Here is a 15,508-nt window from a genome sequence, read left to right as displayed (position 1 = left end):
GATGTTTCTGTAAGTGGAATCACACAATAGGGGCCTTTGTGTCTGCCCCCCTATTTTCAAAGGGGACTCGTTTTCTTCTGTGTTTATTTGTCATAAAATTTCCCTTATTTGATATTGAAGTCCCCGATGGATGACACATCAGATGGAATCATAGAGGCCACTTTAGGAATTATGGGCACAATCTCGGGGCCGAGACCCCTGGTCCTGCTGGGACACCACAGCCTGAACCCAGACAGGACAGGGCTGGTTCCTCCTGAGACCCACACAGAAACCAGGGAAATGCAGAAAGCTGGAAGACACACCACAAAGGGCAAAAGCATTGCTCACAACCCAAGGCCAAAGAAAGGGTTCACCTGACTCTGGTCCAAACCACGCTCCAAGTCACTGGGTTCCACAGGGATGGAGACCAAACACATGCAAGTCCAAGGCGGAAGGATAGGCACGCAGGGAATATGGGTCAGAGATGCGGGAGCTCCTGGGGAAGGACTCTGGCAAAGGAAACCCTATGGAGGCAGCGCTGGTCACCCTCAGACTGGCAGGTGTCTGGTCTGGGGACCAGCAGCCCTGGGGAGAACATGAGGAAGTAGAGGTCCCCTGGAGAGAAGGGTGACAGGCACCCCTGTCTGGGAGAACAGTGAGCAGCACCCATCCCAGGCCACAGGTGCACCCATCCTCAGCCTCGGACTCAGCCCCGGAAACTCCGGCTCGGTTTTTCACACACCTATTGTCAGGAGTGTTCATCACAGCGGTGCTGGAGAGAGCAGGGAATGGAACAGCACTAATGCCCAAGGAGATGGATGGGATCCACGGTCCCAGTTCTCATGACAGAATGCACTGCAGCTACTGTCCCAGTGTCATCCGGGGCACAGGATCCGGGAAGCCCCTCCTGAGACCCACCCGTCCTGCCACCCTGCCCCTGGGAACATTGGGAATTGTTTGAGGAGGAGGGGGAGAGGATCCAGGATGACAGCGGGTCCAAGGAGAAGGAAGGTCAGCACTGGGAGGACAGATGGACGTGCCCTGAGCCACCATCCAGGGCCCAGGCTGTGATGCCCTCGGACCTCACCCCAAATAAGGACTCCTGATTTATGGACCCAGCTTCTGTGGTTTTACTCCCTCCCTCATTCATTCTCTCCCTCATTCATTCCCCACCTCCAACCCTCCCCTCCCTCCCCCTCCCTCCCTCCCTCCTTCCTCCCTCATTCAGCAGAGGATCTGGGGTCCCTGCTGTGTACTGAGCACTGGGGCTTCATCAGTGAGCACCCCCCAACCCACATGGTCACGTCCACAGTGGGAGGTGACGGGGGCAGTCCTCAGGGCTAGCACTGGTGATGAGCACCAGGAATCTGCTCCTGAAAACACGGGCCAGTTGCACAAAGAATGGAGAGACCCATGCTTAGCACTTCCTCTAGAAAAATCTAGTCCTGAAAAGTGATGAAAAGTAAGTATATCCTAGACTTCATGCGATGTGAGTTCTAATGGCAGGTACCTACTGATTCCTAGAACCAACAAAGAGTAAATCATCCAGTGTCGACTGGGGTGTTGTGACCCAACTTTTCTGACCAAATGACACGTTTCAGCCAACATCTCCAGGGCCTCTGAGTTTTCCCAAGGGTCTCTGCGATTCTCTGATCCTTCCATCAACCTCCTTGGGAAGCTCTATCCTGTCGTCTTCCTTGTCTCCTGCCTCTTCTGGGACCCTTCCGTGGCCTCCCCGCCAGGGCCACCCCCACCAGGACTCCCTGTGCCCCCTGGCCTGATGCCCACATCCCATGCTGGGTCCCATGAGCCCAGTGCTTTTTGCAAGGACTGTGTGCTCCCTCTGGGGTCACTTGGCATCTCCCTTGCAGTGGCATCTCCCCTGCATCTTCCTGTGCTGGGTCTCCTCTGAGCAGTCTGTGAGGCCGGACTGTACCCATGTCACGGGCATGGAAGCGAGAGTCCAGAAGGTCCAGACGACCTGCTCTCAGTCCCAGCGTGTGGAGCCTGGGTCAAGGATGGTCCGCGAGCAGAGGAAGACTTGGGCCCAGGGAGACTGAGGGAGGATGTGGCACAGTGAGCCTGCAGGAGGAGAGTGAGCACTATGTGGGCCTGGTGCTCAGACCTGCTGGGAGACCGCATCTCACCCACAGCAGCTCTGTCCCCAGGGCTGGAGGGTGTCAGGGTAGCCACCCTCCGAGGCTCTAGGCTGACAGTGACTGGCAGGAGAGGAGGTGCACCTGATGCAGGAGAGAACCCTCAGGCAGAGAGGAGGGGGCAGGTGCTTCCCCAGCAGCTGGAGGAACTCGGGGTAGCCACCCTCCCAGGGTGCAGGATGGCAGTGGCCGGCAGGGGAGGAGGCACCTGGTGCAGGAGAGAGCCCTCAGGCAGAGAGGAGGGGATAGGCTCTCCCCCAGCAGCAGGTGCACTGGGGCAGGCTGAGGGGGCATCCGTGGACAGCAGTGCCTGCAGCTGGGGTCTCCACACAGACCCCCTCCTCAGGCTCAGCACAAGCTTGTCTGGATGGCCTTTGTCCCCCAAATACAAAGTCTGGCCCAGGACCCTCCTCAAGCCCTGACTCCCAATCCTTTGACCTCAGCTCAAGTGACAAGAAATGGCCAATAGTTTAGGTGGGGTTGAGTGCACAGGGACATTTGCTTTTCTGGCCCATGCTGTAACATTGCTGGCATTTTAAAGATTTCAGGGCTTTGATTCAAAAACGGTAGGATGCCGGGGACCCCAGTCGGCTTTCTGGAAACCTGCCTCTGGGCCTTGCAGCCCTCCCATCCCACCAGTTCTGCTCAGAATCCCTCCAGGTCACAGACCCACAGTCTTGGCTCCTCAGATGGCCCGGACGATGCACCTTCAAAAAGCGATCCCGGTGGGGCAGCAGGACACACCGCGGATTCCAGCAAATACAGCTCCCAGAAACTGAGGGTGCTGCTGGACGAGCTGTCTGAAAACAGCCATGTCAGGGTTCCAGGAAGATACCAGAGGCACAGGAGTAACTGAGGAGCATCTGAAGGTCAGGTAGGGGCAGTCAGAGCTTCCAGACCCTTCTTCCCTAAAGCTCCTCATTCCTCGGCCTTTCTTCCGGTGATTCTGCCTGGTTTCTATTTGCCCCAACTGTTATCCATTGCCTTAGGCAGCAGAGACTCACGTATGCCTTTAAATGTTTTGGACATTGAATGTCCTCCAGTAGCCACTTCACTACTGGGAAAGTTGGTAGCAAGCAAGAAGTCCCAGAGGACTCCAAGGGTCTGGACTTGGTGTTTCCCTCTCCTGAGATGGGGACACCTGTGGGAGGTGCAGGTGGTCAGCTGGGGGAGGGGGGCAGGCACCTGACGTGGACAGATGGGGCATAGGTGAGGCCCGAGGCCCCCGGGGTATGTGCCTGGCATCCGGACTGAACAGGTCTTCAGAGCTGCAGACTGGCTGGGATCATCTTCAGGCTGAGGAGGAAGGTGAGGGGAACAGAGGGGACTGAGGAGGTTCGGCTCAGACAGGAGAGGGCTGAGCCACACTTTTGGGGGAAAGTGGGTCAGGTTCAGGCTCACAGGGACAGACCTTGAGGCCATTATGCCATGTGAAATAAACCAGTCCCTAAAGGACCGACACTGGAGGATCCCACTTGTGAGGGATGGAGAGAACTCCCATCACAGAGGTGGAAGGAGCTGCTGGGTGCCGGGGCTGGGGAAAGGGAATGGGGGGTTAGGGTCTCATGGGTAGAGGTTCAGTTGGGGATGATGAAAACATTGTGGCGATGGACCGGAAGTAGCCGGTGCAGAACAGGGAATATACTTATTGCCACTGAAACGCGCTTCATGGTATCAACTGTATGTCCATTACACCACAATACAAAAGAAGTGAGTCAGGACGTCGGGGCCGTCACAAATCCCTGGAGGGCCCAGGAGCAGGGAGCCTGTATCTTAGTTCTCACTCTCACGCTCTGCCCCTTGTTGGGTGACTGAGCTCAGTAAGTGCTTGCTAAGACACAGTGCAGGCAGCTGGTCCAGAGAAAGTGCACAAGTGCAAACCCACTGGTGGGCACTGAGGAATCCCAAGGGGACGTGCATCCAGACAGAGCGAGTGCCCACATTTCACAAACACCAGCATAGAAATAGCCATTTATTTTTTTTAAAGATTTTATTTATTTATTTGAGAGAGAGGGAATGAAAGAGAACACGAGAGGGAAGAGGGTCAGAGGTAGAAGCAGACTCCCTGCTGAGCAGGGAGCCCGATGTGGGACTCGATCCTGGGACTCCAGGATCATGCCCTGAGCCGAAGGCCGTCGCTTAACCAACTGAGCCACCCAGGCGCCCAGAAATAGCCATTTAAAACCAAGGCAGGAACCTTATATAGCCCAGAGGGCTCCACGCTCCTGGAGGCCGAGCTAGTGGCCACGGCCAAGGCCTCTGGTGGTGAGGGCACTGGGGGGTCTGAGAGGTGACTCGGCGCACCCTGACCCTGAAGCCCCATGCCTGCGGTGAGGTGTAAGGACTGGGAGCGAAGACCCGGCCAGCACCTGTTCTGGCTCCATGGCTGCTACAGGGCTGCTCCCAGCCCCAACAGGCAATGTCTGTTTAGAACCAGAGAGAAAACCTTTTCCCTCGATCGTTCTTTTTAAAGATGGTTGCTCAGCATTGACACAGAAAAACCTCTGACATAAAACTGGAGCCGTTCACAGTTGCAAATGACCCCGAAATGATCAAAATGTAGTGACCACAAAGAGAGGAACGTGTGCCCCCAGGCAGGCCTCCTGTGCACAGGGGGGCCTGGGGCGTTGGCGTGCCCGTGCAAGCAGTGCTGGGCTCCACAGTTTCCCTCAAGGGGACAGAAGTAGGAATCTGCTCTGACAGCTCCGCTCAAGGCAGCACCCCCTGACGGAGACGGGGGCAGCCCCTCGTGACTTCCAGATGTCCTGGTGATTCTTGGGCACAGCCATGGATCTCAGCTTCTTCATGACCCAGGGAATGATGGGGGGCCAGCCCAGCAGCCGCGGGTCCCACAGGTCCTCGAGGGGAGGGTCCTGCATGACCGCGGGTCCTACATGGCCTCTGGGGGCAGCCCCTCATGAGTTCTGTGTGTCCTGGTGATTCTTGGGCATGGCCCGAATCTCAGCTTCTTCATGACAGGGGCCAGCCCAGCAGCCGCGGGTCCCACAGGTCCTTCAGGGGACAGCCCAATACCGTGTGTCCCATAGCTCCTCTGGGGACAGCGCCTCATGAGTTCTGGGTGTCCTGGTGATTCTTGGGCACAGCCATGGATCTCGGCTTCTTCATGACCCGGGGAATGATGGGGGCCAACCCAGCAGCCGTGGGTCCCACAGGTCCTCCGGGGAGAGCACTTTGGTGGGCTTGTGCAAGTCCCATGCGCTCCCTCTAGGGTCACTTGGCATCTCCCTTGCAGCGGCCTGCGTCTTCCTGCGCTGGGTCTCCTCTGAGCAGTCTGTGAGGCTGCACTGTGCCCATGTCACGGGCACGGAAGCGAGAGTCCAGAAGGTCCAGATGACCTGCTCCCAGTCTCACCATGTGGAGCCTGGGCAGGGAGTGGTCCCTGAGCAGAGGAGGACTTGGGCCCAGGGAGCCTGAGGGAGGATGTGGCACAGTGATCCCACAGGAGGAGAGTGAGCAATGTACGGGCCTGGTGCTCAGACCTGCTGGGAGACCACATCGCACTGGCTCTGTCCCCAGGGCTGGAGGTTGTCAGGGTATCCACCCTCCCAGGCTGCAGGCTGGCAGGGACTGGCAGGAGAGAAGGCCCCTGGTACAGGACAGAGCTCTCAGACAAAGAGGAGGGGGCAGGTGTTCCCCCAGCAGCTGGAGGAACTCTGGGTAGCCACCCTCCCAGGCTGCAGGCTGACAGTGACTCGCAGGAGGAGGCGCACCTGGTGCAGGAGTGAGCCCTCTGCAGAGAGGACGGGGCAGGTGCTCCCCCAGCAGCAGGGGCACTTGGACAGCCTGAGGGGGCATCAGTGGACAGCAGTGCCTGCAGCTGGGGTCTCCACACAGACCCCATCCTCAGGCTCAGCACAAGATTGTCTGATGGCCTTTGTCCCCCAAATACAAAGTCTGGCCCAGGATCCCCCCTCAAGCCCCAACTCCCAATCCTTTATACTCAGCTCAAGTGACAAGAAATGGCCAATAGTTTAGGTGGGGTGGGTGCACAGGGACATTTGTTTTTGTGGCCCATGCTGTACCGTGGCTGGCATTTTAAAGATCTCAGGGCTTTGATTCGAAAACGGTAGGATGCCGGGGACCCCAGACAGCTTTTGGAAACCTGCCTCTGGGCCTTGCAGCCCTCCCATCCCACCAGCGCTGCTCAGAATCCCTCCAGGCCACAGACCCACAGTCTTGGGTCCTCAGATGGCCCAGACGATGTGCCTTCAAAAAGCGATCCTGGTGGGGCTGCAGGACACACTGCAGATTCCACCAAATCCCCCTCCCAGAAAGTGAGGGTACGACTGGACCAGCTGCCGAAAACTGACAGGTCAGGATTCCAAGAAGACACCAGAGGCAGCATCTGAAGGCCAGGTAGGGACAGTGAGAATCTCCAGTTTTGCCTAGGGGCAGCTCCCGTCCCCCTAAACCCTCAGTGGGATGGCTTTACTGGGGGATTGGGGGGGACCATGCCTGGAGGACCCATGGCTCCACTGTTAGAGGTCGCCGACTTGATCAGTGCACAGGTGGGGAAACCTGGCCACACCCAAAGAATTTCTAGAAACAGTAGCCATCTCAGTGGTAGCTGACCTGGGAGGTCAACCTTCCAGCTGCCTGAGGTGGGATCGAGCCACAGACCAGCACACTAGCCAGAAATGGAAGAAGGAGAACAAGTTCTTCATTTCATAGTTTCTAAGTCACCGGTTTGTTCCTACGGTCAGTATACTTTGCATCCTGGGAAATCTCTGCCTGTCTAAGGTCATGAAAATGTTCTCCTCATGTTCTCTGCTGGAGTTCTTAAAAAATCTCTGGTTTATAGGTAAAAATCATCCGGAATTGACTTTGGTTGGCACAGCCATGCTGGGAAAAGGGTGGATTTTCCCCAAAATACTAAAAATAGAACTCCTGTATGATCCCACTGTCAGGTAGACCTTTTTAGGAAATGTAAGTCAGTTTCTCGAAGTAAGATCTGCACTCTCCCACCCAATCTCCCTGAGGAGGGGCGGCCACCCTTAGCAACCCTCCCATTGAGGCAGGTGCCTCCCTGGACAAGGGGCTACCCCAGGGCTGGGAGGTCTCCACAGCAGCACACCCAATATCCTGGATACTAGGAGACAGAGTACAGCACCAGGCCAGTGAGGGTCAGGACACACTAACCCAAATATGGCACCTTGGCAAATTAAAGAGAGAAGCTAAAAGAACTTTTGCATAGAGCAGAAGCAAGAAGGTCTCTCTGACCCCCAGCCATCAGCCCTTCTTCCCTTAAGCAGGTCAGAATACTCCCATGTGGAACTTTCTCTCCCCGGACCACAGGGATGACGTGCTTATCACCAGAGTCAAGGAATTTAGGACCACGGGGTCTATACGAACACACCTGGTTAAACGAACCCTTATCTTCCTAGTTAACTTCTTTACCGTTTACGAGCCCTAGTCCAAACCCCTGTGTCTGTCAATTCTTCACACACTTACTGCTTCTTTGTCTAAAAGGTAGAAGAGCTGTCTGCTCCAGTCACCTCTGCTGGTCGTCATGGTCTTGTGAGGTTCCCACCAAAACAATCAATACATTTTGATTGCTTTTCTCCCGTCCATCTGTCTTTGTCAATTTCCAGACTCAGCCAGGGACCTTCAAAGGGTTGAGGAAAACTTTTTCCTCTCTTGCAACACTGTGGGGCGGGGGGTGCGGAGTCAGAAAAACCCATCCCATCTTCCTGGCTTTGGTGAAAACGGACCTCTACTGGGAAGCAGCACAGGACAGTGCATGGCTGGAGGAGCCAGGGAGAGAGGCACATGGAACATGTAGGAGCTATTGGCCCCCAGCCAGGGGACTTGGCCCCAGTGACAAGTCCAGGGTGTGATTATGATTATTATAATGGAAGCATCCCGAACATCAGACCTTCCCCACGCCAGGCTTCATGATTGCTGCTCGTTGTAGTTGCTACTGTTGGTTTAGTGACTTTTCTGAACTTACTTTGTCAAGTCTGTATTCTTTGCTGTGTGTATGGCTACTGAATCCCTGTGCTGTTAACTTAGTGGTCAGCCAGTGGCTGGGCAGAGAAGTCACCCCTGTTTCCGAGCTATGGGCTACAGATTGGAGGTCCCCACAACCTCTTCAGGTTTGAATAATCTGCTCCAGTGGCTCATGGAACTCAGAGAAACATGTTACTTACTAGATGACCAATTCATTGAAAGGACAGAACTCAGGGCCAGGCAGCCAGAAGCGATGAGCGGGGCAAGGTGTATAGAAGCAGCTCAGAGCTTCCCTGCTCTCTGAAAGAGGCCTTTACCCACCTCCACTCTGACCTTCGTCTATACTTCCTAACTGATGACGTCCTTCCTTCTGACTCATCTGTTAACTCGAGTGAAAGACCCGGTGGGCACCAAAACGACTCCTCAAGTACTAACCACTGCTGCCGTCCTGGTGATTCTTGGGCACAGCCATGAATCTCAGCTTCTTCATGATGGGGGGCAGCCCAGCAGCTGTGGGTCCCACAGGTCCTCTGGCGGCAGGCCAGCAGCTGTGGGTCCCACAGGTCCTCTGGGGACAACACCTTAATGGGCTTATGGCCCAGCAGGTACCTGTTCAGGTGGCTCTCATCGTGCCACACAGCCTCGATCCCATTGGCCAGGTTGACCCCCATTGTCTGGTGACAGGCCAAGGTCAGTTGGTGAACCTCTACCACCGACCCCCCAGAAAAGGCCCCCTTGTAGTCAAAGTAGCCCTTGCCCCTGGGAAATGTGCACCTGGGACTGTGGCCAATGCTCGTAGCTGAAATCCTTGTGGGCCGCCTGGTAGAAACCGGGATGCAGGGTGCCGAAGAGGGTCTCCATACTCACGTGGTCGCGGAACTTCACGTCCACCTCTGTGCACACCAGGTAGTCCACCTCACAGAGGAATTGTGGAGTTAATCTTAGAAAATATATTGTCAGCCCTAAGGAGTGATTGTGGAAGCAGCTGAAACGTCAGCAGCATTCCTGTTCTCAGGCTACTGACCACAATGGCCCGGTAGGAGCAGGATCCCATGATCCCCAGGGGCAGGGCAAAGGTTAGGAGCCAGGAAAGAATGTAACCCTCCGTGCCCCCCTTCCTGCACCTGGCGTTTGCTAGCACAAACGTCCCACTCTTCCCCGATCCCATGACGGCCTCCCTGCGTGCCTGCGCGTAGAGGAGGGTGCAGGCCTGCTTCACAGCTTCAGCATACTTGCCATCCTTTTGTCCTCCTTTCCCACGCTTTGAGGCGTCTGCCTTTGCTTTTCTGATAAAAAATGACGTAAAAGCGATATGCAGAACCCAGCTGCTGCTGCCCTACTTACAGAGGCAGCCCTGCATGGCCGCTCAGATTGGTGTCTGAGAACTTTATTTCAGCGCACGATGATGGGAAAAGCTGCTTACAGAAGCGGCGGATCATCACGTGCTCTGCATGGACGCGTCCTCCCAGCGCGGGGTGCCGGGAACCTCGAGCACCACCACCCTCCGGCCTTCCCGGAGGGGCACATGGGGCCCGGCGGGCAACTGATTGGTGAAGACGTAGTAGGTGACCCTGTGTCCCACCATGAACTGCTTCTCAACTCTCTGCAGGAACATCTCCAGGAAGACCATGTATCCACAGGGACAGGGGACAGGGCTGGAGGAGGGTCACTGCCAGAGGCTGGCGGCAGGACCCCAAAACTTGGGCCGTGAACGTGTGCACTTTCTTCAAGGAGGGCAGGCCCTGGGCTGCTTTAAGCAACAGCCACCCTCCTGGCCTGGCCTGAGTGCGTCTGCTGGTGGGGCCTCCCTACCTTCAGCTCCCAGAGATGGGAGCCATCAGGACCCCATCTTACAAAGGGGAGCCTGAGGCTTAGAGGCTAGAAACCCATGCAGCTGATTCTACCCAGTCTGTAGGCCATAGAAACAAGGGCTGTGCCCAAAGGTGCTCAACTCATGGCAGGTGGGGACAGAACCTGCAGGGGGTCAGCCAGGGGAGGGGACGTGCAGGGTTTGCCGGGGAGCTCAGCACAGGGGGAGTGTTCCTGGCTCTAGCATGCTGACTGTCGGCCTTCATGGGTCACAGGGTCACCTACCCTAACCCTAACCCTTAACCCTAACCCCTAACCCTAACCCCAACCCTAACTCTAATCAAACATCATGCTCAATTTTGAGGACTGACAGCTCTACTCTGAAATCAAAAACAAGTCCATCATGCTGGCTTTCACTCATTGCTCAGTATCGTACTGAAAGTTCTACCCAGAATGATAAGGCAAGAAATCCACATGTGGAAGAAAACAGTAGAACTAGGTCTATTCAGAGACCAGAGATGACATCATCTTATAGACAGAGCTTCCTAAACAATCCACAAATGATTACAGCCAGTTAATATCAATACACAAGAATCTCTCTTATTTGTATACATTAGCCATGAATCATCCAAAAAATAATTTAAGAAAACAATTCCATTTTAGGGAACATTATCATTGACAAAATACTTAGGAATAGATGTAATCAAGGTGCAAGTCTTGTACGCTGAAAATTACAAAACATTGCTGAAAGAAAGGGAAACCTAAATAAATCTGAGGACCCCACGGTGATGAAAAGACATACTATTGATAAGATGGCAATAGTACACAATGCAATGTGGAAATTCAATGTGTTCCCAAGAAAATTCACAAAGGCCTTTGGAAAGAACTGCACAAGCTAATCCTAACAGTCATATGGAATTTCAAGGGACCACAAAATAGCCAAAACAATCTTGAAAAAGAAAATCAAAGGTGAAAGGTCATTCTTCCAAAGTTCAAATATTAATACAAAGCAACAGTAAATAAAACATTTTGATACTGTCATAAAGGTATGCATTCACCCTGAAACAAATAATACATTATATGTTAATTGAATTTAAATTTAAAACATTTTTAAAAATAAATAATTTTTTTAAAAAAGATATGCATACACATCAGTGGGATTTAACTGAGAGCCCAGAAATAAACCCCTTCATCTATGGTCCACTGAATTTTGACAAGGGTGGACAACATTACACTGGGGGAGAGAAGGGTCTTTTCAACAAAGGGTGCTAGACAATTGGCTATCCGTGTACAGAGGAATGAAACTGGACCCTTACCTCACACCACATATAAACATTAACTCAAAATACATTAAAGGCTTAAATGTAAGAGGTAAAACTATAAACTCTAGAAGAAATAAGTGGTGATGAATCTTCATAACCTTGGATCTAGCAATGCTATTAGATTTGACACCAAAGCGTAAGAAAGCAAAGAAAAAAATAGATAAAATAATATCCTCAAAATTAAAAATCTGTTCTGGGTGCCTGGGTGGCTCAGTTGGTTAAGCGTCCGACTCTTAATTTTGACTCAGATCATGATCTCGAGGTCATGAGATAGAGCCCACGTCAGGCTCCACACTGAGTGTGGGGCCTGCTTAAGATTCTCTCTCCTTCTCCCTCTGCCCCTGACCACTCGCACACTCACTCACTCTTAAAAAAGAAATGTAAAAAAAAAAATTAAAAATCTTTGTACATCGTAAGATACTATCTGGAAAGTGAACAGATAGCCCGCCGAATGGAAGAAAATATTTGTACATTATGTATCTAGTAAGAGTCTGTTGCCCAGAACATGTAAAGAGCGTTTACAACTCCTCAGCAAAAAGACGACCCATTTCTTAAAATAGACAAAAGACTTGGATAGACCTTTCTCCAAAGAAATCATACAAATGGTGAATAGCACATGAGTAGATGTTAAACATCCTTAGTCTTTATGGAAATGAAGGTTTAAACCAGTTAGATGTCCTTTTACACACAAGAGAATCTCTATAATCAAGGAAACTAAAATAACAAATTTTGGAAAGGATGTTGAGAAACGGAAACCCTTACACCTTGCTTGTGAAAAATGGTGCAGTCTATGTATAAAATATTTTGGCATTTAGGCAAATAGATCAAAGTAGAATGACCGCATGGTTCAACAATTATACTCCCAGATACATACCCCAAAATCGAAAGGAGAAGTACCCTTATTCAGCGCAGCATTTGTCACCGCAGCCAAAAGGGGAAGCAACCCAAGTGTCCACTGACAGACGAATGGATAAACGAAACGCGGTGTACACACCACGGAGCACGATTCAGCCTTAAAAACGAAGGGGGCTCCGACACAGGCGACACCACGCATGAAGCGGGAAGTCATCACGCTGAGCGACATCAGCCAGTCACAGAAGGACAGACGCCCTGTGGTCCCACTTACAGGAAGTGTCCCGAGACACACAGTAGAATGTGGCTGCCGGGGCCGAGGGGAAGGGGACGGGGAGCTGGCGTCTCCCGCAGACAGAGCCGCCCTCGGGGAGAAGGAAGAAGTTCTGGAGAACGACGTGCCCCCGCGGGACCCCAGCTACGGCCGGGAACTGCGCACCGGACACGTTCTGAGGGCTCGGTGGCGGGTCCGCGGGACGGCGCCCCGTCGGGGGTAACACGCCCTGAGGCACCCCGCGGGCGGCGAGGACACGCGGCTGGGGTCTGAGTGCGGAGACGGAGGGGCTGCGCTGCGCGGGCGGGTTTCCCGCAGAGTCGGCTCCTCTTCAAACCGCCACGTCCGCGCGGCCCCGAGAAGCCGAGCCGCCGACGTTCGTGCCGCAGGCGGAGCCCCGCCCCGACCCCGACGGTGCGGCCGCGGGGAGGACCCGCAGGGCCGAGGCCCGGGGAGCGCGAGCGCCGCGGCGGGGGTCCTTGGAACACCTGTCCTCGCCCCGGAGGAGGAGGGCTGAGCGCGCATGCCCCGCACGGGTCGCGGGGCGGGACTCGGGCGCCTCCCGGCGGGAGGTGGGGGCAGTGCAGGATGCGGTGCACTCAGTTCCGTGGAGGCACCTGACCCTTCTGGGGTCCAGCTGAATCCATTACATTTGGGAAATTCGAACTGAAATGGAGTCCAATTATCCCCTGACTTCTCCAGAAATAGAAACTATTAATTAGAAACCATACGGAATTAAGTGAAATGCAGACACAGGCTTTACAACTTACACCAAAATTCATTTAAAATTGTAGATAAATTGAAAATGTAAAACTAGCAAAATAAAGGGGGCGCCTGGGTGGCTCAGTCGGTGAAGCGGCTGCCTGAGGCTCAGGTCGTGATCCCAGGGTCCTGGAATCAACCCTCCGTCGGGCTCCTTGCTCAGCAGGGAGCCTGCTTCTCCCCTGCCTGCTGTTCCCCCTGCTTGTGCTTGCTCTCTCTCTCTCTCTCTCTCTCTCTCTGTGTCAAATAAATAAATAAAATCTTTCAAAAAACAAAAAGTAAAAAAAAGAAAATCCACATGGTCTTGGGTTCAGTGATGAGCTTTAACACACAACACCAAAAGCCAATCCACGAATGAAAAAAATTGATAACATGAACTTCCTAAAATTAAAACTTTTGCGGGGCACCTGGGTGGTTCAGTCGTTAAGTGTCTGCCTTCGGCTCAGGTCATGATCTCAGGGTCCTGGGATCGAGCCCTACATCGGGCTCCCTGCTCAGCGGGGAGCCTGCTTCTCCCTCTCCCACTCCCCCTGCTTGTGTTCCCTCTCCCACTCCCCCTGCTTGTGTTCCCTCCCTCGCTGTGTCTCTCTCTGTCAAATAAATAAATAAAATCTTAAAAAAAAAATTTTGCTCTGTGAAAGACCTTGCTCAGAAAACTAAAAGACAAGCCACGAACTGGGAGGAAATATTTGCAAAGCGCAAATCTGGTAAAAGATTTGTATTCAAAAAATACAAAAGACTATCAGAACTCAATGATAAGGAAACAAACATCCTAATTGATAATGGGTAAGGATCTGAACAGATGCCTGGACAAAGAAGATATTCAGATACAAAATAAGCATACAAAATTATGTTTGACATCATCATTAGGAAAGTACAAATTTAAACAACAGTGAGACAGCCAGTACTGCACACCTATCACAAATACTAAACTCCAAAAACAAGAACACCAATTGCTGGAAGGTGAGGAATGGCAGCAACTGTCCCTTCAGAAGACATTTTGGCCATTTTTTCCAAACCTAAGTTAGTCTCATGTTAAGATCCAACAATTGCACTTCTAGTATTTAGCAACTGCTTTGAAAAACTATTTCCGAACAAAAACTCACATGCAGTTATGCACGGTAGCTCCATTCATAATGGTTACAAACTTAAAGAAACCAGGATGTCCTTCCATTAATGAATCCATAAGCAAACTAAGTGCATCCATGTGAAGGAAGCAGAATATGCCATGCAAAATATACCTCTTTGGCACAAGGGATATTTGGGCTGATTAATTTTAAGAAACGCCAGACATGGGAGAATCTCTGAAAACTGGGTAAAAGTTGCCATTTGGTGAGTGAAATGTACACTTATAAAGGAACACCCCATTTGTAAGCCTGTCTCCCTCTGTATCAGGAACAGAATTACTAAATCTCAAGAAACTCTTACCAAAAGAGAAGGCACAGACTTAAAGCTGTGTAACAACCATACCCTCGTTTACTGTGCTCACCTGATAACATCCCTTAACTGGCCTTCCCACCACCCAAAATCTTTTGGTCTTTAGCTGAAGATAGCATTTAGGGTGAGGGCTGGGCCACTTCAAGGAATTACACCATTTTCCTGGGTATCTCCCATGAATACAGGACATATGCATGATATTAAACTTTGACTTGTTTTTCTCCTGTTAATCTATTCAGCAATAAAAAGAAATGAACCATCACCCCATACAATCACATGGATGAACTTTACATGTATTTTTCTAAGTGAAAGAATCCAGTCTGAAAAGGCTGCACACTGAGTGACCCGATTTGTAGGAGATTCTGGAAAAGGCAAAACTAGAGATGATATAAGGATCTGGGAGTGAATTCCATGATATTTTCATGATTTATACCTGCCGTTAAGCATTTGACAAAACCCAAACCTTTTGGGGCACCTGGCTGGCTCATTTGGTGGAGTGTGCAACTCTTGATCTTGGGGTTGTGAATTCGGGCCCCATGTTGGGTGTGGAGATTACTTAAAAATAAAATCTTTAAAAAATACAAACATTTCTACATCCCAAAGAGTAAATAATAATCTACAGAAAGTAAGTTGTTTAGGATGTGGGAGTGTCACAGGATGGTGTGGGGGCCAAGGGCAGGCTGCCCCAAATCTGCCACTTTGACATACAGATCATTTTAAATAAAAGTTACTTAAGAGACAGCCTATGCAATGAGGACACTTAGACCCTCCTCTGTCCCCCTGGAAAGGAAATCAATCTCCCATGTGAAGGTGTCCCTATACCAGGAGGTAAAGAGATTTTGACATCACCAGAGATGGGAGATTTGGAGCCCATAAGGCTGCATAAACAACCCTTGTTACTTTTTACTAATTTACAACCCCAGCCCGAATTTTGTTTAGAATTCCTT

General features: G+C 51.9%; 1 protein-coding gene across 1 annotated transcript in view; it reads right to left on the bottom strand.

The window, feature by feature from the left end:
- Positions 1 to 9,159, bottom strand: part of LOC148164225 (voltage-dependent N-type calcium channel subunit alpha-1B-like) — a 73,868-nt gene extending 64,709 nt beyond the window's left edge. The window contains 3 exon segments of the mRNA XM_088023785.1: positions 8,715 to 8,779; positions 8,880 to 9,020; positions 9,130 to 9,159. Of these exon segments, the coding sequence (XP_087879911.1) occupies positions 8,715 to 8,779; positions 8,880 to 9,020; positions 9,130 to 9,159 (236 nt within the window).
- Between the last annotated feature and the right edge of the window lie 6,349 nt (positions 9,160 to 15,508).

This window comes from Eumetopias jubatus, unplaced genomic scaffold (genome assembly GCF_037043125.1).
Source record: "Eumetopias jubatus isolate StellerSeaLion01/CBP00866 unplaced genomic scaffold, mEumJub1_p1.0 scaffold_6, whole genome shotgun sequence".
Classification (NCBI taxonomy): Eukaryota; Metazoa; Chordata; class Mammalia; order Carnivora; family Otariidae; genus Eumetopias; species Eumetopias jubatus.
The sequence above is the reverse complement of the archived record's forward strand: the minus strand, read 5'-3'. Positions and strand labels throughout refer to the sequence as shown.